The sequence below is a fragment of the Cherax quadricarinatus genome, chromosome 39, assembly GCF_038502225.1.
Source record: "Cherax quadricarinatus isolate ZL_2023a chromosome 39, ASM3850222v1, whole genome shotgun sequence".
Taxonomy (NCBI): Eukaryota; Metazoa; Arthropoda; class Malacostraca; order Decapoda; family Parastacidae; genus Cherax; species Cherax quadricarinatus.
In genome coordinates, this window is record NC_091330.1 from 14,671,760 (window position 1) to 14,699,191 (window position 27,432).

General features: G+C 37.4%; 1 protein-coding gene across 3 annotated transcripts; it reads left to right on the top strand.

The window, feature by feature from the left end:
• On the top strand, nt 1-27,432 carry LOC128696344 (cell division cycle-associated protein 7-like). Of its 3 annotated transcripts, none has more exons than XM_053787566.2 (7): nt 1-236; nt 4,088-4,189; nt 7,233-7,408; nt 8,885-9,077; nt 10,043-10,296; nt 23,313-23,439; nt 26,277-27,432. In XM_053787566.2, the coding sequence occupies exons 1-7, from the start codon at nt 171-173 to the stop codon at nt 26,424-26,426; spliced, it is 1,068 nt and encodes a 355-aa protein (XP_053643541.1). In that variant the 5' UTR covers nt 1-170; the 3' UTR covers nt 26,427-27,432. The 3 variants fall into 3 exon arrangements, with proteins under 3 accessions (XP_053643541.1, XP_053643543.1, XP_069948535.1); XM_053787568.2 differs by having other exon boundaries at nt 3-168; XM_070092434.1 differs by having other exon boundaries at nt 19-44.

The following is a 27,432-nucleotide window of genomic DNA, read 5'->3' on the forward strand; positions in this document are numbered from 1 at the left end:
AACACAAAAGCGCGGGAAATCTTAGCGGTGAAGGTGGCGTGGAGGTACCTAAAGCTGCAGCTTATTTAGCTTTATTTAACTGCTATAGTGACTCTAAGCTTGGTAACCTTCGGTATTTAGGTTCCCTGTGAGCCAAGGTTTTATTCTGCAGTGACTGCTTGTACCAAGGTATGGCAGAGCAAGGTGTTTCTGGCAAGATATTAGAGACGGTGGAGGAGAGACTCCCGGGTGGAGAGGTGATGGAGGCGGCATCAGGACTTTAATTATTTTCTTTGCCCCTCCAGCGGGGTGCCTTGATGCCAGGGAATGACTTTTGATCCGAGGAATTGGAGTAGCCTTCCTCTAACTTGGATCAAAGTTGCTTACCTCTTATTCTCAGCGATAAACAACCTCCTGAAATACGAGAGCTTCTCAGTAATATAATTTATTTTGGTCAATAATCTGGGCTGAAAGATTAAGCTTTTTGAATAATTGAATTATGCATATTTATTCACAGCACAATATCAATATTTTCCTGGTATATAGCTGAGGCAGACAGGTGCTTTCTTGTGACTTTATATTTTAAGTCATATAAATAGAATTACTATAACTATATACCCCTCAAGGAAGGTTCCTTGATGTTGGTGAGGGGCTCTTGATTTAGGGAATTGGATCTGTGCTCCAGTTCCCCGAATTAAGCCTGAATGCCTTCCACATCCCCCCCCAGGCGCTGTATAATCCTCCGGGTTTAGCGCTTCCCCTTGATTAACATAACATATAACTATATAGCTTTATGAACCAAACATATTTAGTTTATAATGTGTAGACATAAAAAAAATTATATAGGCTCCCTACATAAAACCCAGACTAGTTTATAATAATAATAATAATAATAATAATAATAATAATAATAATAATAATAATAATTTATTTCAGCATGATACAATGTTTGTACAGAGATGGAGTAACATTTAGCTGTGCATGAAGAAAGCATAGGTTATACATAGGTTTTTATACAGTTGACTGTGATATTCCTACAGACTACTTCAAATCCTGTATAACTAAAGCACAACAGCACATTGTCAAAAGTGTCACTTCCTCAATTGCCTCACGAATTAATTTAGGTGTTCCCAAGGTGGGCTTGTGGGCCCCTCTTCACTTTGCCTGACTTTTATGGGTTATCCTAGATAATTTACATATATGTTACTATATATGATAATTGTACTGATATGGACCTGTACCTAAACTTACTTATATCAATGATTTGCTGAATCTTACCCATAAGCTTAGGTACCTATAAAAGTACCAGAACACAGGTATCACACCTGAAACAAATACTTCTTTGATATTCCTCATGTTCACCTTAATCTCTGTAGAAACTCTATGCCAGATACAAAGGGCATAAATGTGGAATAATTTGCCAAATGAATAAAATTATTGTAGCCCAGTAAATTCAAACAAAAGCCAAAAAAAAATTCTGTTTTGTGTATTTCCCTGAGATTACTTTTTATTGTAGGCAATTCCTGATGTGCCATTAAACTTTTACTTTCGGGTTAAAATTTACACCATGTTCATTCATTTGTTTAAACAAAATCTTATCTCTCTAACCATTTTGCAACAATACTTTTTTAATTTGATTTAAGTTAAATTTCAGTTAAATAATAACTTTTAATATTTCTTACCAAATGCTCAGTTTTCACTAAGATTTTGTTATTTATATATTTAGTGTGTGTTACATATATTTATTATTTAAATATGTCTAGCATATTTTTTAGTATTCTATTGTTAGTGTTTGTCATAGTTTAAGTCTTCAAAATACTATATAACTAATGCACAACAGCACATTGTCAAAAGTGTCACTTCCTCAATTGCCTCACGAATAAATTTAGGTGTTCCCAAGGTGGGCTTGTGGGGCCCTCTTCACTTTGTCTGACTTTTATGGGTTATCCTAGATAATTTACATGTATGTTACTATATATGATAATTGTACTGATATGGACCTGTACCTAAACCTACTTATATCAATGATTTGCTGAATCTTACCCAGAAGCTTAGGTACCTATGAAAGTACCAGAACACAGGTATCACACCTGAAACAAATACTTCTTTGGTATTTCTTGTAAGAAATATACACCTTCTATTAACTAATACTGTATATTCTCTTGGGAAATAAAGCAATCAATATTGTAACATATTAAAATAGGTATACATTTGTAGTAAATTATGTGTAATAATTTACCCGAGGATAACCCCTCCCCCCCCAAAAAAAAAAAAAACTGGTTGGTTAGATTAATTATCAGTGGCTGTGGTCAGTTACTGGATAGGTGATCATAGGTACACCATCACTTTAGGTCAGTGTGATTCTGATAATCCTTCGTCTTACTGATTCCAGCAGGGCTTTCCATGCCTTAAGTTTTTTTAGAGGCATTCATAACCATTACTTGAATGCATGCTTAAAATATTTGTTTATTATAATAATTTATACAAATGTTATTTTATAAAGGTATGTATGTTGTTGCTTCCTATATACACACTATGCACTGTGATTTATTTTTTTTTAATACGGTTAAGAACTCTTTATCCAAAATGCTTGGTGCGGAAGTGTTTTCGATCTCGGATTTTTTCGGATTTTGGAATACAGTGGAACCTCAAAAATCGAACTGCTCCCAACACGACCAATTATGTAAGTGTATTTTTGTAAGTGCTTTTATAAGTGTATTTTTGAGGGTCTGAAATGAACTAATCTAATTTACATTATTCTTGATGGGAATAAATTCATTCGGTAAAGGCACTCGAACAGCCTTCTGGACCGAAGAAAGTTCGATATTTGAGGTTCCACTGTAATTTTATATTTGTGAAACCAATTAGAAAAGATGTCCCTGGTGATCCAAGGCATTTTGTTAGCATAATATGGGCTGGTAAGTTATTCACATGTTTAAAACAGTGAGGACACAGGCTTTTGGAGTCAACAGCAAGTTAACACTTATACATACCTGCTGCATTAGTATATCCCAGCACAGTTAATCTCTCTTTGACATCCTTAACTCCTGTAGGAGCTCTCTCATCAGCTATAATTAATGTTTTTCTGGGGGTAATAATGCCAGAACAGTGATGTCTCATAAACATTGTAGATTTGTTCTACTGTTTTCATGAACTTCTGTTCATCACTTTCAGTATAGAACTTCAACAATTTGTCCTTCTGTTTCTTTAGGTTGAAGATAGTGGTTATTATAGTGCCAGACTCCTCAGTCAGATGCTCACACTTACACCACTGTCAAGTTTTTCCAGCAGCTTGACTTTCTGTGATATAGATAAACACAAATGCTTCCTCTGTTTTTTTGTCAATCTTACCCATAGGCCTTTTTAACATTTTCGACAATATCTTCATACTGCAGAGTACAAAACAGGCAGTAATTAGTGAGAAATTGCTGCTGCTCCACCAAGTCTTACTCCGAACGATCCATTTGTGGTGCATCATGCCAACCATCAATAGATTTTGGAGGTTTTCAGACTTTGGAATTTCAGATAAAGTGTTCTCTACTGTATCAACCGAGTGGATACCTGAAGGCTGTTTCCAGGGGTCAACACCCTCATGGTTTGGTCCTAGACCAAACTGGTGCCTTTTTTTTTATATTACAGCCTCTCCTCACTTAGCGACGTACTCGTTTACCGACACCTCGGACTTAAGATGGGGCTCTGATCAGTATTCATACCTAAATAATGTATATTAGAGCTGATTTCCTCTGTTCTGTTTATTTCAGTATACAGTACACTACTATATAAACATTTTAAAAATATACCAGAAATGTTATAAATGTTGCAAAGGTGACATTAAAACAATATCAGAGATGGTTGACACAAACTCGCTACCATTATAGTATGTTCCTCACTTAGTGACAAATTTGTTTAATGATGTGGTCTCGGGAACGGAACTCTGTCATTAAGTGAGGAGAGGCTGTATTCTTAAGGGATTAGCTCTTCCCCATGAATGTAATTCAAATAATCATTTGTTCTCTAGCACATCTGGTTTTAGGTACTGTACAGTGCATCACTTCAAAGCAGTGTAGGTATAAGTAATTAAAATAATTACATTTTGTTTTGTATGTAGTGTTGGAGAAAAACTCCCAGACGTGTCAAGATGCTGCGTGCTCAAGATTTGAGTGATTATGAGCTCCTACGTGAGAAGAATATTCAGGACAGGCAACAGATGGTGAGCCCATTAATAAACATGTGTCATTTAAAGTCTTCTAATAGTCATCTATGAAACAGTGTTCTCATTAGTGCCCCAGATGTTACAATAACAGATAATGTACAACTGCTGTACTGTTATCATAATGCATATACAAAAAAATTTATGCATTTTTAGTTTATTTCATATTTAATGATTTTTTATAGGGGCTTGAGGCACTGAGTATAAGCTTGTACATATTTGAATAGTTTGAGATATTAAATTTCAGGATTTTTACAAACTATTTCGGCACTGCAAAAATGCATGGAATTTGAAATTTTTGTTTTGATAAATGGCAGATATTGGAGATTCTCTATTTTGTGATGCCAGTTGCATATACATGTACAGTGGACCCTCGGTTATTGGCTGTAATCCATTCCAGAAGCTTGTCCTAAAACCGAAATGGCCAAAAACTGAAATATTTCCCATCAGAATTAATGTAAATACAATTAATCTGTTTCTGACAAAAATATTCACAAAAAATTATTTCTTTTTAACAATTAAATCAGTATTACATACCTTAATTGAAGACTAATGCTGGCTTTTGGAAGATTGGGCGGAGGAAAGAGGGAGTTAATGTTTGGAAGGGGAATCCCCCTCTATAAAGACTTCAGGTAGGAAAGCCATCTCTGGGGTTACTTTCCTCCTTTGTCTTTTAATGCCACTAGGACCAGCTTGAGTGTCACTGGACCCCTGTCGCACATCATATCTGTCCAGAGTGCTTTGTTTCTGGCATCTCTTTATGATTTCCCTGAAGTGAGACAAGATTTTGTCACTAAACATGTTGCAGATATTGCTTGTTTCAGCTTGGTCAGGGTGGTATTTTTCCATGAAACAAGTTCCAGCACCCTCATACCACTCATGTTTTTCAGTCATTTCTCGCTTAAATTTCATGGTGTTTCTCACTTTCTTTACCACAGGAACTTTACTAGGAACTTTCTTTGGAGCCAGGGTTACTTATTTCACAGTTGCACTGACAAAAAAACGCCAAAAACAATGGAAAACAAACGAAATGTTTTGATGAATGAGCAGAAGCTTCCTTATGCACTGAGAGAGAGAGCCAAACTGATGCGCAAGCGGCCCCAGCTGGCAGACAGACGCGTCCCATATGGCCCATAACCGAAATAATGGCTGATAACCGGTAGCCGAAAAACCGGCCGAGAACCAAGTTGGCCGATAACAGGAATGGCCCATAACCGAGGGTCCACTGTATTCACAGCTATACACTCACCTGTCTCAATGAAAGAATTAGTATGAACGTTATAAAAAACTCAAGATAGCAGAAGAGCCTTTTCTTTCATATAGAGGTACACCATATTTTGTTTACATTCTAAAGCGAGTCTTAAGAAATCAGAGACGTGCTCATATATGTAGTAGAGATGAGGGTAGTGAGTCAGGTGAGGGTGAAGTGGCCAGTGCATTTCAGCATGAAAGGGTGGGTAGGCCGTCTGCATGTGAGGATTCAGCTAGACAAGTGTGTTAGCCTGATGTTGCTCTTATTCTTGAGTATAATGTGGGTGAGGGGCAATACTGAATTGGAAACCCCTTTGCTTTGAGGAATTGTAGTTTGTAGTCATTAGTACTGCTTTTAACACTTGCATCTGGAGGATCATCTGAGCTGTGATGTCAGCACATTTCTGGCAGGATAGCAATCAAATGAGTGTTGCTTAACCCTTAAACGGTCCAAACAGATCAATGTTCAAATTCGTAGTGCTACAAAAGTAGATTACTTTTTTTTACATATTTTCAAATATAACAACAAAAAAAAGGTAGATAAAAGTTTTTTTACACGTTTTCAAATGTAAAACAAAAAAGATCTACATTTTTTACATACTTTCAGATGTTGAAAAAACGTATATGTACGTTTGGACCATTTAAGGGTTAATATGTTAACATATTTTTTGGGTCACTGTACCTTAGTAGGAGATGGCTGATAAGGTAAAAAATAAATAAATAAATAAATTAAATAAATATGCATGTATGTATATATATCTTTTTTTTAACACGTCGGCCATTTCCCATTTAGAGAGGATGGAATGAAATAGAATGACTTGGAGAGCATGGGTTGTAAATGCTGCAGCGAGGAGTCTGCTGGAGGCAGTGGACACGTCGTGTCGAAGGGCAATGTGTGGTGTAAATATTATGCAGAGAATTTGTAGTGTAGAAATTAGAAGATGTGGAGTTACTAAAAGTATTAGTCAGAGGGCTGAACAGGGGTTGTTTAGATGGTTTGGTCATTTAGAGAGAATTGAACAAAGTAGGATGACTTAAAGAGCATATAAACCTGGAGGGGAAGGAAGGCAGGGTAGGAGTCCTCCTTGAAAAGGTTGGAGGGAAGAAGTAAAGGAAGTTCTGTGGGAGAGGGGCTTGGATTTCCAGCAAGCATGTGTGAGTGTGTTAGATAAGAGTGAACGGAGATGAATGATTTTTGGGGCCTGACGAGCTGTGGAAGTGTGAGCAGGGTAATATTTTGTGAAGGGATTCAGGGAAACTGGTTAGCCAGATTTGAGTTCTGGAAATGGGAAGTACAATGCCTGCACTTTGAAGGAGGGGTTTGGAATATTGGCAGTTTGGTGGGATATCTAAACTGTTTTTTTCTTTCTTTTTGAGTCACCCTGCCTTGATGGGAAATGGCTGACATAAATATATATATACGGTGGGAGACGGCCGACTTGTTGAAAAAAAATATATATATATATATATATATAATATAATATTTATTTATTTTAGGAGTCTATAAAAGGTTAAAAAAGATGTGGTGGTTTCACCGAATATGTAGCTCTAAAATTTCTACTGTTGTTTTCCAAAGATTTTCATAATTTATTTTTTAAATACCATGTTGGCTGTGCTATGCAGTATGTGATTATTCTACTTATGATATTTTATATCAAATCCTTTGCCTCTTTTGTAGTTCTCGTTTGGAGAAAAAATGCATACGGAACTCTGAAGGACTAAGTATTGCAACGTATTTATAGATAACTGATGTACCATTGTGGTCTGTATATTATTAGAATGTGTATTTCAGATTGCTGCTCTTATGAAGGACTTTCAGGACTTCAAAGCCTCAGTAGTACCTACTAAATCTCCATTATATAAGCCAAAAGCTAAAAAGGCAGAAGTCAAAGATGACTGGTCGCCACCGAAGCGTGAATACAGGAGGAAAAACCGTTTCCAGCCATACCATTCCCCGCCCCGAACGAGGTATTGATTTTTTTTTAGGGCTTGATTTCTAGTCTGTGTGTTAGCTAATGAAACTGCCAAAGGAGATATTATTTTGCTTAATTGGTAAAATTGTTGTATTAATTTTGCAAAGTAATACCATACTCGGTCAGCTCAAGATGCATTAGAGAGCATCTAGCATCTTGGTTTCTCTGGGCTTTGATAAATCTATGGACCAGACTGTGTAGATAACTATGCTTAATTTTGTAACAAACAATTTAATCTATGTTTCAGGGACAATCATAATGAAAGGAAATGTTAAAATAAATAAATATAGGAAAGGATGGAGAGAGGGGGTAAAAGAGGTTTTGTGTGCAAGGCGCTTGGACATACAGCAGGCATGTGTGAGCATGTTAGATAGGAGTGAGTGGAGACGAATGATTTTTGGGACTTGATGAGCTGTTGGAGTGTCAGCAGGGTAATATTTTGTGAAGAAATTCAGGGAAACCAGTTAGCCAGATTTGAGCCCTGGAGGTGGGACGTATAATGCTAGCACTTTAAAGGAGGGGTTTGGGATATTTGCTGTTTGGAGGGACGTCTGAACTGTCATATTTGTACGCTTCTGCAAAGACAGTGATTGTGTGAATAATGGTGAAAGTGTTTTTCTTTTTGGGTCACCTTGCCTCAGTGGGAGATACCCAGTGTGTTAAAAAAAATAGAATTACCTCTTAATTCTTTCAGTAATAACTCTACCATACACGTTATCTGGTATACTCTGTAAACTTTTTTATTATTCTTGACAAGTCGGCCGTCTCCCACTGAAGCAGGGTGACCCAAAAAGAAAGAAAATCCCCTAAAAGAAAATACTTTCATAATCATTCAACACTTTCACCTTGCTCATACATAACTGTCTTTGTAGAGGCACCCAAATACAACAGTTTAGAAGCATATGTATAAAGATATATAACATATCCCTCCAAACTGCCAGTACATGTATCCCAAACCCCTCCTTTAACCCTTGAACTGTCCAAACGTAGATCTACATTCACTTGCGTAGCTCTCCGAACATAGATCTATGTTTTTTTTTACATATGAAAGCACGTAAAATAAAATGTAGATCTACGTTCGGAGTGCTACGCATGTGAACGTAGATCTACGTTTGGATAGTTTAAGGGTTAAAGTGCAGGTATTGTACTTTCCATAAACTTATTCCCGTATAATTTTTATTTATTTATTTTTTAACACGGGCATTTCCCACCGAGGCAGGGTGACCCAGAAAGAAAGAAGAAAAAAAAGTGGAACAGAATTCTTCCTTCGTAAGTCATGCGTGTCATAAGAGGTGACTAAAATGCGGGGAGCAAGGGGCTAGTAACTTGTGTTTTTCTTTTTGGGCCTCCCTGCCTCGGTGGGATACGGCCGGTTTGTTGAAAGAATAGACTTGAAGGAAAGCTTTAAAACTCTCAAAAGTAGGCTGTACTTTGATTGATTATGAATGTAATTTTTTTCATTTTACAACAGATCACGAAGAGTAAGTATTAGTTCATCTACTGTGAGTAGCCCACCATCTGACTGGCAACAGCTCGAGGATGATGAACAACTGGAATCCCGTCCAATATTTCTCAGGTTTCGCTTCAAAAAGGTTCAAGAGATTCTGAGTAGCCTTTCTGATGCAGAGGAATCTGATGAAGATGATGTTAAATGTTATGTTGAGGTGAGTATAAATATATTAAATACTATTTTTGTTGCTTAATGCAGTTTTCTTAAAACTGTGATTTAACAAAAAATTAAATATTGAATGTCATTATTGTCTCTACCTCACATCTAACTTTCATGGGCTTGGGAGATATGTATTTAGTACAATAAAAGTTACTACAGGTCAACCATCACTAATCCAGCATCATTTGGACCTGTAGTGTGCCAGATTAGTGAGTTTGCTGGATTACAGAGTGGTTAGGTTAGAATACACTTAATTAACCTATCAGTAGAGAGAGTTTCTGCTACATCTTCCTCATTTTCATCACTGCTTTCTCCTCCACTGGCTTGCTGCTGTGGATTTACAACCATCTGCACAATTTCTGAGTCGGTATAATGATGAAATTTGAAATTATGCTTGCCAAAATTAGTGCTGGATTACTGATGGAACTGGATAACTGATTGCCAGATTAGTAATAGACAACCTGAATACAGAAATGGTTAAAAGATATTCCATGACACTTGACATTACTTACTGTCTTGATAATCATTTGCATCCTGGAAAATTAGGACCACTGTACTAACAAAACATCTATTGCAGTATTTCTTATTTTGCAGATATGTGTAAAATTACACACTTGAATTGTCACAAAAAATTAATCGATCATACTAGTCTAGCAAATTGCTATTGCTGTCTTGTTTTTTGCACATGGGTACTGCAATTTCATTAATTTTTATATCTGCCCACTGTATAATTTGCTTTTCTCTCATCTTTCTACCCTCTAATTGCTTTGTACTGTATACTTCTTTTCATTGTTATTTATGTGAATATAAAAATTTTGTTGGTAGTTCTTAATATTTTTTTTTTTAACATGCTGGCTGTCTCTCAGTGATGCAGGGTGACCTTGGTAGTAGACAGCCAGAATGATAAAAAGAGAAATTGTATATTAGTGACATGTCGTTTACTATTTCTTACATTTCTAGGATATGGATGTGGAAAAAATGCAACGAATTACCCGCAATCTGTCATCCTCGTTTACTCTGTCCCCTGTCAAGCGTACAAGTACCGGGAGTGCTGATAATTCTGGGAGTGGGCGCAGAACTAATAGTATTTTTGATCCTAATGTAAACATCACAATGCCAGAGGACATTACCCAGGCGGATCTGAGAAATGTTGCTGATCGCAGTGGAGGAAAAATATATAATACTAGTATTGGAACCACATGTCATCAGTGCAGGTACAGTATATTAAACTATGGTAATGAATTATAGTACTGACACCTTAAAGCTAGGGTGTCAGTCTGTGGGGAAGTTTAAAAAATCATAAGTAATCATCTTTTAAAACCATAGGATTTTCAGTATATATACATGTGAAATTTCTTGCTCTTATGCTTTATTAGTACGTAGCTGGTTAACATAATGGTGAAATTAGACATTTGAAAAATAAAAAAGTATATTTGCGACTGGGGCTGTACCTCCCTTGGCTTTCCCTCCTCCATAGCTGTGCAATTGGAGGCATAGCCCTTAATTGAAAAATGAACTTGAGCAGTCGGTGAAAGAATCTCTGCCATTCATTGTAAGCGAAGATTACCCAAGAAAAGTGTAGGAAACAGCTTTGTTTGATCCATATTGCACCTTATGGATGGGGCTGGGTAAGTAATGCATCAGCTACTTGTCCATTTGTGTAATTATTGTTCATAGTGTAATGTACTTAAGGAATATAGTCTTCCTTGGGCTTTACTTCACTTATGTTCATTTACTAAAATTAAGTAATTCCATGATCATAAATTATTTATACTGTACAGTAAACCCTCAATATTATGGACCTCTGATATAACAGACTTTTTAAAATTATGGGCAAAATCCACTGGGTAAATTTTACTTTTAACTTATTTATTTTTAATGTTTATTGCAGTGTATCTGTAAATTGTATGTTAAGTATACATTAGAATGTAAATTGTATGTTAGGTATACATTGCAATACTTTAGTTCATTTTATTGCTCTTTTTTAACATTATTCTGATATTAACTGGCACCCCCATTAGTCTGTTACATCAAGGGTTTACTGGATTTGAGTATGTCTGCATCTTGTTAATAATTTTTCAATGCAATTCAACCCCATCATTCATGGAGGTTAGGTTCCTGGAGGTGCCTTAATTCCTGAACCTACTTATAATAGAAAATTTTATATATACTAGTTCTTTCTGTTTTTCAACGTACCAGCCATATCCCACTGAGGTGGGGGGGGGGGGCCCAAAAGGAAAAACAAAAGTTTCTCCTTTTAAATTTAATAATATATACAGGAGAAGGGATTACTAGCCCCTTGCTCCCGGCATTTTAGTCGCCTCTTATGACACACATGGCTTATGGAGGAAGAATTCTGTTCCACATTCCCATGGAGATAAGAGGAAATAAACAAGAACTAGAAAGAAACTAGAAGAAAACCCAGAGGGGTATGTATATATATGCATGTACGTGTATGTGTAGTATGACCTAAGTGTAAGTAGAAGTAGCAAGATGTACCTGAAATCTTGCATGTTTAAGAGACAGAAAAAAGGACACCAGCAATCCTACCATCATGTAAAACAATTACAGGCTTTCGTTTTACACTCACTTGGCAGGACGGTAGTACCTGCCTGGGCGGTTGCTGTCTACCAACCTACTACCTAGAATATATACTAGTTATTAAAAAAAAAAAAAAAGTCATACAATGGAACCTCTGCTTACAAATTTAATCCGTTTTGTGACCTTGTTTGTATCCTGATTTGTTTGTATGGTGGGTTAATTTTCCTCATTTAATTGAAATGCCATTAATTCGTTCCAGGGGAATTCCTGCTGTCAGGAGGCATGACAAAATAGTACTACGATATGACGCTAATATCAGCTCTATGGGTTATTTATCTATCACAATTCATCTAATATGACATAAACAATATAAATAACATAAAAACCTGATCTACACTCTAGAATGAATAAAATATGTATGCCATTACGTATGTGGTGGTGGGCATTCTCGCTCAGCTATGAAAACATCTTCCCATTCTTTCCTTCTTCACACATGTTAGTGTAAGAGAAAATGGAGTTTGTGAGACTAACTGCATTAGATCACTCCTTTCATAAGAAAACCATAACATAGAAATGAACTGGTGTATGTACACCATTTTCATACCTTGCAGAAGATAGGCAGAGTGGCATATGCTGTCAGGAGTTTATTTTGTTTTGTCCTTTTTCTATTGCTTAATTGCTACACTCATAATGCTGCATTTTATCACTGAGCTTAACTGGTTTATACTTCACATCTTGCACCTGTGCTGGCATGCAGGTACACATTAAAATCACTAAGAGTGTGTTATTAGTCTTGAAGATGCCACATTAATAATGATAATAATAACACAGTAACAATCACTGAGGGTCATGTATAAAACATTAATATGGACATTTTGCGTTAACCATCTATGATATTTTTTTCAAAATTATATAATAAACATGCTACATAACATATAAATTAACATAAGTATGAGATGTTTTTCCAGTCAATTTGATGGAGTGAACAAAAATCATTTGTGTCCGGGCTGGTAACAACAACTGGTTTGTTTAAAAAACTCACAAACCTACTACACTCTCATGTAACTCATTCTCTATCTCATTTAATCTTGTTTACACACCTCTCACTCTGCATTAAGACTACAGATATTTTAAGTAATGAGTGTACTGTATGTGCATTTTATTGCCCCAGGGCACTTTAAAAGCCTAGTATATAATGTGTGATTGGGGTAGCCAGATAGGGGTTACATACCTACCACACTTTGATACTTACCTTACCTGCCTTACTATTCACTTTGCACCCTGTATTAAGACTATGAAGATGACAAATGTTTTAAGGTAAATAATGAGTGTACACTACTATTATATTATGTGTGAGCAGGGTAATATTTAGTGAAGGGATTCAGGGAAACTGGTTATTTTTATATAGCCGGACTTGAGTCTGGTTTGGGATATTGGCAGTTTGGAGGGATGTGTTGCGTATCTTTATACATATATGCTTCTAAACTGTTGTATTCTAAGCACCTCTGCAAAAACATTGATTATGTGTGAGTGAGGTGAAAGTGTTTAGTGATGAAAGTATTTTCTTTCTGGGGACTTTCTTTTTGGGTCACCCTGCTTCGGTGGGAGACTGCTGACTTGTTAAAAAAAAAAAAAAATATTAGTAGTACATACATATTGTAATAATAATAATAATGGTTGCTTAATGTATTTATAGATGGGGTTGTAAAAGAAGTAAATGCTAGGATGCTGGGGAGAGGGGTGAGATTAAATTATGGGGAATCAAATGCAAAATGGGAGTTCACACAGTTACTTTTTTGCTGATGATACTGTGCTGATGGGAGATTCTTAAGAAAAGTTGCAAAGGTTAGTGGACGAGTTTGGGAGGGTGTGTAAAGGTAGAAAGTTGAAAGCGAACATAGGTAAGAGTAAGGTGATGAGGGTATCAAATGATTTAGATAAAAATTGGATATCACATTGGAGAGAAGGAGTATGGAAGAAGTGAATGTTTTCAGATATTTGGAGTTGACTTGTCAGCAGATGGGTTTATGAAGGATGAAGTTAACCATAGAATTGATGAAGGAAAAAAGATGAGTGGGGCATTGAGGTATCTGTGGAGACCAAAAACATTATCCAAGAAGGGAATGTACGATAGTATAGTGGTACCAACACTCTTATATGGGTGTGATGCTTGGGTTGTAAATACTGCAGCGAGGAGGCGGCTGGAGGCAGTGGAGATGCCCTGTCTAAGGGCAACATGTGGTGTAAATATTATGCAGAGAATTCGGAGTGTGGAAATTAGGAGGAGGTGTGGAGTTACTAAAAGTATTAGTCAGAGGGCTGAAGAGGGGTTGTTGAAGTGGTTTGGTCATTTAGAGAGAATGGATTGAAGTAGAATGACTTTGAGAGTGTATAAATCTGTAAGGGAAGGAAGGCAGGGTAGGGCTCATCCTCAAAAAGATTGGAGGGAGGGGGTAAAGGTGGTTTTGTGGGCAAGGGGCTTGGACTTTCCAGCAAGCATGTGTTAGCGTGTTAGATAGGAGTGAATGAAGATGAATGGCTTTTGGGACCTGAGGAGCTGTTGTAGTGTGAGCAGGGTAATATTTAGTGAAGGGATTCAGGGAAACAGGTTATTTTTATATAGCCATACTTGAGTACTGGAAATGGGAAGTACAGTGCCTGCACTTTGAAGGAAGGGTTTGGGATATTGGCAGTTTGGAGGGGTATGTTATATATACTTCTAAACTGTTGTACAGTGGACCCCCACCTTACGAACACATCGCCTTACGTTAAATCTGCCACACGAAGCATTTGAACGTAAAAATTTTGCCTCGCCTCACAATAAAAAACTTGCCTTACGTGATTCATCCGGGACGCGTCCCACGCGTGGCCTCAGCTGTCCCGTGAGTGCCAGTGTTTACAAGCCAGCCAGTGCGGTCACATCTAAGCATACATTTGGTACATTTCATATTATCACAGTGTTTTTAGTGCTTGTAGCTGCAAAATAAGTCACCATGGGCCCCAAGAAAGCTTCTAGTGCCAACCCTGTGGTAAAAAGGGTGAAAATTACTATGGAAATGAAGAGAGATAATTACTAAGTACGAAAGTGGAGTGTGTGTCTCGGAGCTGGCCAGGTTGTATACCAAACCCCAATCAACCATCGCTACTATCTTGGCCAACAAAACGGCAATCAAGGAAGCTGTTCTTGCAAAAGGTGCAAGTTTGTTTTCGAAACAGAGATCGCAAGTGATAGAAGATGTTGAGAGACTGTTATTGGTGTGGGTAAACGAGAAAACAGATAGCAGGAGATAGCATCTCTCAAGTGATCATATGTGAAAAGGCTAGGAAGTTGCATGACGATTTAATTAGAAAAATGCCTGCAACTATTGGTGATGTGAGTGAATTTAAGGCCAGCAAAGGTTGGTTTGAGAGATTTAAGAATCGTAGTAGCATACATAGTGTGATAAGGCATGGCGAGGCTGCCAGTATGGACCAAAAAGCAGCTGAAAAATATGTGAAGGAATTCAAGGAGTACATAGACAATGAAGAATTGAAACCTGAACAAGTGTTTAATTGCAATGAAACAGGCCTGTTTTGGAAGAAAACTCACCAAATTACTTTCACTAGACGCTCTGTTATCTCCGATCATCCTTTGTATCTCTATGGCTCCCGTATCCCCGAACGTGATACAGTCAGGTTTCTAGGCCTTCTCTTTGACCGTAGGTTATCCTGGAAACCTCACATTACCTCTCTGAAGGCAACTTGCCACAGCCGGCTAAACCTTCTTAAAACCCTTGCTCATCTTTCCTGGGGAGCTGATCGTCGAACTCTGCTTCGCCTACATTCAGCCCTCGTTTTATCGAAACTCGATTTTGGTGACCAGATTTATTCCGCGGCCTCTCCTGCTACTCTCTCTAGCCTTAACTCTATCCATCACCAAGGATTATGTTTGTGCCTTGGTGCTTTTCGCTCTTCCCCTGTTGAGAGCCTCTATGCAGAAGCGAATGTTCCATCCTTGTCTGATCGCCGTGATGCCCATTGCCTTCGCTACTATGTACGCTCTCACGATCTACACAATCCTTCCATTTATAGAATGGTCACCGATATTAGTAGACATTCTTTATTCGTTCGCCGCCCCTGTTTGCTCCGTCCCTTTTCTCTTCGCCTACATTCACTCTTGTCTTCCCTTCAGTTACCACCTTTATATGTTCATGTAGCATCTCACTTTTCCCTACCCCCCTGGGAAGTTCCAGCTGTTCGGGTCTGTTCTTTCTCACTCCCTTGCTCGAAAGCTCAACTGCCTACGGTGGCTTCCCGCTCTCTTTTTCTTGATCACTTCCACTCCCATTCTCATGCCACCGCTGTGTACACAGATGGCTCTAAGTCTTCAGACGGCGTCGGATTCACAGCAGTGTTTCTGGACAGCGTCGTGCAGGGGCATTTACTATCTTCAGCAAGCATTTTTACTGCTGAACTGTATGCCATTCTTGCAGCACTTATTCGTATCGCATCTATGCCTGTGTCATCATTTGTAGTAGTCTCAGACTCCCTTAGTGCTCTACAGGCTATACGAAAATTTGATACATCTCATCCCCTAGTTCTCCGTATCCAACTTTGGCTATGCCGTATCTCTACCAAACATAAAGATATTGTTGTTTGTTGGGTCCCTGGTCATGTCGACGTACAGGGCAATGAACAGGCAGACACTGCTGCGCGGTCAGCAGTACATGACCTACCAATTTCCTATAGAGGTGTTCCATTTCTGGACTATTTTGCTGCAATAGCTACCCACCTTCGCACCCGTTGGCAACAACGTTGGTCAACTCTGCTCGGTAACAAACTTCATTCTATTAAACCGAGCATAGGTTACTGGCCGTCTTCTTGTCATCAATGCCGAGGTTGGGAGACCACTCTCTCCCGCCTTCGCATTGACCACACTCATCTTACTCATGGGTATCTCATGGAGAGGCACCCTGTTCCTCTCTGTGAGCAGTGTCAAGTTCCAGTATCGATTAGCCACATTCTGTTAGACTGCCCTCTCTATCAACGAGCACGCAGAATTTACCTCCGTCGTCGTCTTCGTTCTACTACTCTCTCTTTACCTTCCCTTCTTGCTGATGGACCCTCCTTTAATCCTGACTCTCTCATTGACTTCTTGACAACGACTGATTTACTCCACAAACTCTGATGATACTTTTCGCACTCCCCTCAGCCCTTTCTAGTTCAGTCTCTTGCTGCCCTTTACCCTTTCACCATCCACTACCCCGCTGTTATCCGTAACCTATTACTCATCCATCTCCCTTTTGCCACCTGATGCCCTCGCTTCCTTCCTGCCCTGCAGCGCTGTATAGTCCTTGTGGCTTAGCGCTTCTTTTTGATTATAATAATAATAAATAATACCACTGCACATTTAAGTTAGGGCTACTGAAGCATATTGTTAAGGTCTTGGACAGAGATGGCAGTTGCTTCAAATACATTTGTAGATCATTCCCTATACTAAATATGGAAAAACAAAGCTGGAATCTTTGATAGTCCTCAAATTTGAAAGCTTCTCAAGGATTCTAATTTCACAAAATGTATGAATGGTGTTGAAGTTTCTTCATGGTGCAGTTATGTATCAGTTGTCAAGAACTTCTTGGGTAATCACAAAGCAGACATAAAGAACTGGTGCAAAGGATGCTCACGAGCTTTAAGAAATTAGGTACTAATATGAGCATAAAAGCACACTTTCTCCATAGCCACCTAGACAGATTTCCACATAATCTTGGTGAGGTCAGTGAGGAACAAGGGGAGAGGTTCCATCAAGATAAAAAGATGATGGAGGAAAGTATCAAGGCAGATGGGACACAATGATGACAGACTATTGCTGGAGCCTCCAGTGGGACTGTGCTGATGACCAAAATAAAAGAAAATAGTACAGACAATATTTTCATATGCAGTAATTAGTGGTATCTGAATTATCTTACTATGTTAATGTGTTGTTATATGTTATAAAATGCAGTATCCATAAAATATAGACATCTCCAGAGAATACTAGAAGGTCAACTTATTGATCCCCCTCTAGCATCAAGCCTGTTCCTAGTTTTGTAACAGTTTGTCAGAATAAGATCAAGTCCAGTTATCCCTTAAGTTGAGTGAAATATTAATATTGCTTTGAGATTCCAACTGGATGATAATAAACCAAAGAAAAGAAAATTTGAGATCTTTCAATATAAAAAGGTGTCTAGGTTGACATTATTAGAGAAATTTAATGTAATTTAGGATATAAGCTCCTACACTCCTGATATTATTTGTGTATTTATTAATTGCAATGTTAAATTGTACATATGGTACTACAGTGCTGAGTGCACATTTCGTATCAATATGACTCACAAGTACTGTCTGGTATATAGCTATGATGAGCTATACTCAAATGATAAATAACAATGTACAAGTGTGTGTGTGTGCTCAAAAGTGCTCATTATGTCTCAGTAAGACTAAACTCAACTTAGGCTTAAACAATGACTGAATAAACATCCACAAATAATCTAACTTCTTGACCAACAAGGCAATCAAAACAGCTGGCTTGAACAATATGACAAACCATTTGCTGAACAGCAAAAGCTTAAAAAGCAGCAGCATGGCATCAGGAACATAAGACAAAATAATGACCCCAACTGGGGACCATCAGGAGATCCTCCATAAAAGGCATAAATCTCCCTTAATGCTGGATCTAAGTTCAGCATAACCAAATCCCCGACCACAACAGTGCATAGATGCCACACAATGTAGGTCAGAAGCTTCAGCTTGGGACCAGGGTTGAATAGTGTGTCTCAGCAACACACAACCTCAGCAAAACGTCAAAAATAGCCAAGTCTGAACAATGCCCTGTGAACAGAGTTACAAGAAGTATGTTTTGACTCGCCAACAAAATCATACTCTACCAAAACAGTCTAAATCACGAACAAATGGCCAGAAATGAGAGACGAGCTTCTAGGACAAGAAGCAGATCTAGAGAGCAGTGCTTGTCATGTGATGACCAGCTATGGAAAGACTCCATGAGGTAGGGAGGGCAGTCTCCAACCTCAGGTGTGATCACTTGACTAGCCAGTGCTACTCCCACAACGCCACCAGGTAAACAAGCGAGCCAGTAGTTAGCAAGGCAGTATGCAGGAGTGGACAGCCAGTCACAACTCTCCAACAGCGAGCACAGTGAAGTGTAAATGTAACATCCTACCTAATGATATAGCTAAGATAATAAGTCTAATAATTATATAGTGTCGGCCAGGCTGTAAGATGGTCTGCTAAAATTGTTTTACCCTCGCCTTGGTGGCCAAGTTGGGTGGCAGCTTATTCTCGTCTAGCTGGCCTAATGTTTGCAGCTGTCTTGGTGGGTGTAATTACAGAACACAGTTTTCTGTGTATCCTCTCCTGTAATTACATATTATATATAAATACGTTTATACTACAGTATATAAATGAGAGAGTGGGTGAGATGTTATCAACAAATTTTGTTGAAAAAGTTTTGGAGTGAGATTAATAAGTTGAGGAAGCCTAGGGAACAAATGGATATGACAGTTAAAAATATGAGAGGAGAGTTATTAAATAGAGAGTTAGAGGTATCGGGAAGATGGAGGGAATATTTTGAGGAATTGTTAAATATTGATGAAGATAGGGAAGCTGTGGTTTCGTGTATAGGGCAAGGAAGAATAACATCTTGTAGGAGTGAGGAAGAGCTAGTTGTGAGTGTAGGGGAAGTTCATGAGGCAGTGGGAAGAAGGAAAGGGGGTAAGGCAGCTGGGATTGATGGGATAAAGATAGAAATGTTGAAAGCAGGTGGGGATACAGTTTTGGAGTGGTTTGTACTATTATTTAATAAATGTATGGAAGAAGGTAAAGTAACTAGGGATTGGCAGAGAGCATGCGTAGTTTCTTTGTATAAAGGCAAAGGGGATAAAAGAGTGCAAAAATTATAGGGGAATAAGTCTGTTGAGTATACCTGATAAAGTGTATGGTAGAGTTATTGAAAGAATTAACCCTTAGAGGGTCGACAGGCCCTCTCTGAGACTCGTTCTCAGGGTCGGCCAAATTTAAAAAAAAAAAAAAAAAAAATTCTGAAAAGATAGAGAATCTTTTCCCGATCATAATAACACCAAAAGTATGAAATTTGATGGAAAACTTACAGAATTATGCTCTCGCGAAGTTAGCGGTCTTGGCGATGTTTACGCATCGGCAATTTTGCCCACTTTGAGCCCCATTTTCGGCCAATTCCACTGTACTAGTCGACAAAAAACATAAATATTTCGCTAGAACTCCATTTTTTCTATCGAATGAGTGCAAGAAACCACCCATTTACCAATTTCAACTATCCAGTACAGTGGTCAGAATTTAGCAATTTTGCCAATTTCACACAAATTTCAAAAGATGCCAATTTCCGAATAGGGTCCAGAATAAACAAGAAAGACATTCCTGGCACTAAAATGACATTTCTTCTGTTCATTAATCACGTCTCAAGGCCCCTTTTACATTCTTTTGCTTTCCACTTTGAATTTTTATTCTCACAAAAAATAGAAGATTTACTGTTATGCAGACTACTGCATTAGTGTAAAAAATAGTATAAATAATATTGGCGCACTTGCAAAAGAATATTAGACTCACCAGTTGATGTGTATTGGACGCTTGGCATGATTTGTTTACTTTTGAACTTCGGTAAAAATCGAACATTTCTGCTACTTAGAGCTCAATTTCAAGGTACTTTTCATTGTAAAACCAGTCAAAATCATCTCAATTTCTGTAATAAGTCTTCCATTCTATAAAATGAGACCAAGAAAACTAGAATACAACAATAAATACCATACGAAAATACAGTGCAAAGTCGCTGTTTTATTCCAAAAAAACGGTCAAACTTTTTTTTTTTCTCATTATGCACTGTGTGCAGCAGGATTTTTTTTATACTGTGCACACTGACCACATAGACCCATTCTTTCATATGTAGGCCTACCAGCTTTTTCCCACTAGATTTGAGGGCACTAGAATTTAGGCGTACAAGTACGTCAAAAACCCTGGGACGTAAGCCGTACTAGTACGGCCGAAACCCTCAAAGGGTTAAGAGTAAGACAGAGAGTAGGATAGCAGATGAACAAGGAGGCTGTAGGAAAGGTAGGGGGTGTGTAGACCAAGTTTTTACAGTGAAACATATAGGTGAACAGTATTTAGATAAGGCTAAAGAGGTTTTTGTGGCATTTATGGATTTGGAAAAGGCATATGACAAGGTGGATAGGGGGGCAATGTGGCAGATGTTACAGGTGTATGGTATAGGAGGTACGTTACTGAAAGCAGTGAAGAGTTTTTACGAGGATAGTGAGGCTCAGGTTAGAGTATGTAGGAGATTATTTCCCAGTAAAAGTAGGCCTTAGACAAGGATGTGTGATGTCACCATGGCTGTTCAATATATTTATAGATGGGGTTGTAAGAGAAGTGAATGCGAAGGGCAAAAGGTGTGGAGTTAAAAGATAAAGAATCAAACATAAAGTGGGAGTTGTCACAGTTGCTCTTTGCTGATGACACTCTGCTTTTGGGAGATTTTGAGGAGAAGTTGCAGAGGTTGGTGGATGAATTTGGTAGGGTATGTAAAAGAAGAAAATTAAAAGTGAATATAGGAAAGAGTAAGGTAATGAGGATAACAAAAAGGTTAGGTGATGAAAAATTGGAGGGAGTGAGTATGGAGGAGGTGAATGTATTCAGATATTTAGGAGTGGACTTGTCAGCAGATGGGTCTATGAAGGATGAGGGGAAAAGGGTGAGTGGTGCACTTTGAAGTCTGTTGAGACAAAGAACTTTGTCCATGGTGGAGATGTCATGTCTGAGGGCAGTGTGTGGTGTGAATATAATGCAGAGAATTCGTAGCTTGGAAATTAGGAGAAAGTGCAGGATTACCAAAACTATTATCCAGAGGGCTGAGGAGGGGTTGTTGAGGTGGTTTGGACATGTAGAGAGAATGGAACAAAGCAGGATGATTTTGAGAGTGTATAAATCTGTAGTGGAGGGAAGGTGGGGTAGGGGTTGGCCTAGGAAGGATTGGAAGGAGGGGGTAAAGGAGGTTTTGTGTGCAAGGGGGTTGGACTTTCAGCAAGCATGTGTGAGCATATTTGATAGGAGTGAATGGAGTCAAATGGTGTGCTGTTGGAGTGTGAACAAAGTAACATTTACGAAGGGATTCAGGGAAACCAGCAGCCTGGGCTTGAGTCCTGGAGATGGGAAGTGCAGTGTCTGCACTCTGAAGGAGGGGTGTGTTAATGTTGCAGTTTCATAACTGTAGGGTAAAGCACCTCTCTGGCAAGACAGTGATGGAGTGAATGATGAAAGTTTTTCTTTTTCGGGCCACCTTGTCTTGGTGGGAATCGGCCAGTGTGTTAATAAAATAAAAATAAAAATATCATAGGTAGTAGGCTGGTAGACAGCAACCGTTCAGGGAGGTACTACCATTCTCTCAAGTGAGTGTAAAATGGACACCTATAATTGTTTTACATGATGGTAGGATTGCTGGTGTCTTTTTTCTGTCTCATAAACATGTAAGGCTTCAGGTATGTCTTGGTACTTCTACTTACACTTAGGTCTCACTACACATGCATGTACAAGCATATATATACACACCTCTCTGGATTTTCTCCTATTTTTCTTACTAGTTCTTGTCCTTGTTTATTTCCTCTTAATCTCTATGGAGAAGCAGAATAGAATTCTTCCTCTGTAAGCCATGCGTGTTTTAAGAGGCGACTAAAATACTGGGAGCAAGAGGCTAGTAACCCCTTCTTCTATATATATTACTAAAGTTAAGAGAAACTTTTGTTTTTCTTTTTTGGGCCACCTTGCCTTGGTAGAATACGGCCGGTGCGTTGAAAGAAGATTTTCATTTTAGCTATTAATGAAAATATCGGCAATATAAAATTATATGCAACATTATATATAATATAGTGCTAGTATGTATGACATGATTTGACTTTTGTATGATCTAAATAATAATTGCAATGTGATTTTTAAGCTAGCTCTGCCTGATTGATATATTTTTTGTCATGTTTTTCAATGGGATACCAAATATATTAAAAACTAGAGTCAGTCAAGCAAAACTGATGACATTCAGAATCAGCACCAAAAATTTGTCCTAAAATCGGTGTAATATCATTGACCAGAAAATGGGTGTCGATGAGTGAAAGCTATTCAGGGGTTCGACTCAGTGTGTCTATGTAAGTAATTATGTACAGGCAGGCCCCGCTTATGCAGCAGGTTAGGTTCTGGGCTGCTGCTGTAAAGCAAAAATTCACTGTAAAGTAAAACCACCTTTTTACACTTTCAAATGCATATAAAAGACTGATAATTTTTATCATATTAAGTTACCAGTAGAGCTAGGCCTAAAAAATGAATATACAGTACACACATTACTTGCCTTGAAATATTTTTATAGTTACCTTATAGTGAGTGGTGAATATATTTATTGTAGGAAGTCTGAATAAATGAAGAATGAGGATAACTGAAAACCACTGCATTAGTGAAATGCTGTAAAGCGGGGCCCTCCTTCATATAAATATTTTTCTTAACTATATCATTTAATCAGTATACAGAACCTGTTTATAAATTAGCATATTGAATTTTGCAAAATGTATGAGTGGATATCTTTAATTATATAGAATGTCTGGATCTAAAATGTTATTCTATAATTTCAAAATTTATATTCTAGACAGAAGACAATTGATACAAAGACCATTTGTCGGTCTGGTGAATGCTCAGGAGTACGTGGGATGTTCTGCGGGCCATGTCTCAAGAACAGATATGGAGAAGATGTTAGAGAAGCTCTTCTTAATGCTGTAAGTATATATTTTGCTACAATCGTATGGTTTACTGTTTGTGATTGTATTTGTTGAAATTCAGTTCATCTGCAAGGAACAATTTTTTTTTTTTTTAACATGTTGGCTGTTTCCCACTGAGGCAAGGTGACCCAAAAAGAAAGAAAAAAACTATCATCATTCAACACTTTCACCATCTTTCATACATAATCACTGTTTTTGCAGAGGAGCTCAGATCTGACAGTTTAGATGTCACTCCAAACAGCCAATATCCCAAAGCCCTTCTTTAAAGTGCAGGCATTGTACTTTCCACCTCCAGGACTCAGATCTGGCTAACCGGTTTCCCTGAATCCCTCCATAAAACATTACCCTGCTCACACTCCAACAGCTTGTCAGGTCCCAAAAACCATTCGTCACCATTCCCTCCTATCTAACATGCTCACGCACGCTTGCTGGAAGTCCAAGCCCCTCTCTCATGAAACCTCCTTTACCCCCTCCCTCCAACCTTTTCGAGGACGACCCCTACCCTTCCTTCCTTACCCTACAGATTTATATGCTTTCCAAGCCATTCTATTTTGTTCAAGCATCTCTAAATGGCCAAATCACCTCAACAACCCCTCTTCAGCCCTCTGACTAATAGATTTAGTAACTCCACACCTATTCCTGTTTTCCACACTATGAATTCTCTGCATAGTATTTGCACCACACATACTCTCGTATATTCCCTTCTTTGTCTCCATGGATAACATTTTTTTTTTGTCTCCACAGATACCTCAAAGCACCACTCATTTTTTTTCCTTCATCAATGCTATAGTTAACCTCATCCTTCATAAACCCATCTGTTGTCAAGTCAACTCCCAAATATCTGAACATGGTCACTTCTACCATACTCCCTCCCTCCAGTGTGATATCTAATTTTTCTTTATCAAAATTGTTTGATACCCTCATCTAAGTTCTCTTTAAACTTTCTACGTTTACACAGTTCTACCTTTACATAATTTCTACATAATTTTTACACAATTTCTACCCTTCTATAATTCTGGTAGTAAATTGTTTATTGTGGATGCGTATGGAAATGCTACCCTACTATGTCTTATGGTTTCAGGATCAGATATTAAGCACTAGCTAATATAGGTTTAGTAGGTTTGAACTGAATTGTATTGTATAATTTTTAAGGTTAGCTGAGGTTGCTGAATTAGTTTTAGTGCAAAATAAAAAAAAAATATATGTAATTCATGTGACTTTCCATAAGAAAATATATGCAGTAGTTTTAAGAAAATTTGGCTGGACTTCTCCATTAAACAAGTATTGTTATAATGAAATTGTTATAAAAGCTCTAAAAGGCAGGACTCAGCTTCAAGGTCATGCTGACTTGGCATACTACACACTGGTTTTTATCTTGACAAAATATTTTACTTTTAGCTTGATACCTCTGTTTTCATCCTTAGCTCATATTTTTATACTGTGCAGTATCTAGAGGATTTCTAATGAGGATTATTTCAGCTTCTATAAACAACACACAGTATTTGTTGGTTTACAGACATTCCTGTTGATTTATTCACTGAAAAAAGTTCTGAACAGTGGTTTTTCCTGCAATTTAAGCATATTTTTAAAATTTAAGATGCTCCAATTGAGAGTATAGTATAGTATATATTGTCAAATATTTGCAAACCTTGTACAGGCCATATAAATATCACATTATATTAAATTTGTAGAGGTTGTAATATGTTTTAGATAAAATTACAGTACTTTTTTTTTTCATGCAATCTCTGGAATGGGTGTTGGTTATATTGCAAAGCCTTCCACTTGTATTTAAAAAAAAATATGTAGAACAGCTTGCTCCCCTTAGCATTTAAAGGTAATGTAATATTTTTGGGAAGATTTCTGTTGGGTAACTACCTTAGGGATGGGGAGAGTTACCAGAGGAAACATGGCTTCACAGCTAGAGGAAAAACCTTGATGAAATGGACTTATCACAATATTTTTAATCTTCAGTGAGTATAGTCTTGTGATAGGCAGATAGAGAGGATCAAGCCTCTGGCACCTTTAGGTGAATAAGAACATAAGAAAGAAGGAACACTGCAACAGGCCTACTGACCCACGTGGAACAGGTCCATGTCCCCCCCCCCCCCCGGATTAGACCAATTACCCACCCCCCCAGATTATACCAATGACCCACCCAGTCTGGTCATCCTCACTCAAGGATGGAGCACTGTACCAGACCCAGCAGCAAAGCTAGTCAGGTCCAACTCACACCCACTCATGTATTTATCTAACTTATTTTTTGGTTATAGTTTATAATTGTTAGGTTCTCATTCTTTACCCTTTTTTTTTTTTTTTTTTTAATATTGCTTTATATAAAGATTATTTTCATAATCAGCTATCCTCTTTTAGAATTAGAAAAACTTGATTTTGAAAGCCTTGAATTATTACTCTAAAGTGCTGTACAAGATTTTAGTGTTGCCTTAATATTTTTTAATCTTTTTCTATGACAAAAGTACTTACCAATTTATTTGGCATAGGGATATTGACCCTTTATATACAAATTGTCTTCAGTCTAACTTGACTGTTTTTTTTTTTATGTTCAACAAATTTCAAGATTATCTAAGGCAAGAAGATGCCATTTTTCATATAGATGTCACCTTAATTTAAGTATGATGGTACTGGGTTTTTATCAAACAATTTTATACACTAAGGGATTAAAATTTCTTTAACTTTTATTAATTTTCTTATGTATACACGCATGTGTTTGTTTTAATTGTACAGTATTTCGTAACCTGTTTAATCTTTCGAGTAATCTATATTTTGTAATGAAGTTAAATGCTTTGAGCTTGCAAAGATCTTTGTTATATTTACAGAAGTGGATGTGTCCTCCATGTCGTGGTTTGTGCAACTGCTCCATATGCCGTAACAGGAGTGGGAAGAGTGCCACGGGAATCCTCATCAACATTGCTAAGGCTAGAGGATTTGACAACGTGAAAGATTATCTTGAAAGCTTGATTAAGTAGCAAAGTTTATTTTGTGAAGAAAGTAAATGAAAAAAAATTGATGGTAGTTTTTTAGATTTGCTTTTATATTTTCCAGTACAGTAATTGCATTTGGAAATATGTTTGCTGTTAGATATATGTTAATATATTGTACTTTCATCAAATTTTACAGTTTTCTTGCTAATTTCTCTTATGATGTTTTCCTTTTTCTGTTTTAATTCTTTTTGTATTGGTATTTTACTTTTTTTTTTTAAGACTTTATGGCAAATGATCTTATGACCAGTGATACTTTTGTTACTTTTTACCAGCTTTAGTTCTGCCAAAATTCTGCATTTCTCTAGCTGTGGTATTCTGCAGGGTTATGTTCTATTTTTAACATACAGTATTTTATTATTCATTTATGATCTTCAATACATTCATTGCTATTCATTCTTAAGCTGATGACTTCACTTTGCACTTTTTCCTCATACTTGACATGTTACTCCTGCAGCACTGTAGGGGGCACAAATAGCTTTTTTAAAATTAATATTTTTGTGCATTATATTGAAGCATACCTTATTTTATCTTAATTTTTTTTCCATTTCATTGAAGCACATCTTATTTTTGCAGAGAACAAGCATTACTTTAAATATTATCTCATTGTTTATTACTGGGTATTATAATCATTTAAAGAAAAAGTCACATTATCATGATAGGAACAACTTGTAACCAACCCAGAATTTGGAGAGGGAACTTGTTTCATCTCCAGTTTGAGAGTTAGTGGCGAGTTAAAATTATTTGTTTTGAAACCCTTGTATGTCTGCAGTTGCAATGAGTACCTCCAAACATTTGGGATTTCTGTTTAGATTCAGAATATATTTATTTGCCATTGCTACTTTTCAGTTACTCTAATCTTGTCTTCCACGAGTCTTATATTTTTGTTTCTTTAAACTGTAAATCGGAGTTCACTTCTGAACAATGGCTGATTTTCTTAAAAAAATTTCCATTTGCAAAGCATTAATAAGTGACTTCGCCTTTAGACTGGAAA

Bases quoted from the DNA above. Each gene is read 5' to 3' on its own strand.
- LOC128696344 (XM_053787566.2), top strand. From the start codon at position 171: ATGGCAGAGCAAGGTGTTTCTGGCAAGATATTAGAGACGGTGGAGGAG. The intron at 4,190-7,232 runs GTGAGCCCATTA...TGTGTATTTCAG, and splicing joins TTCAGGACAGGCAACAGATG to ATTGCTGCTCTTATGAAGGA. The intron at 7,409-8,884 runs GTATTGATTTTT...ATTTTACAACAG, and splicing joins CATTCCCCGCCCCGAACGAG to ATCACGAAGAGTAAGTATTA.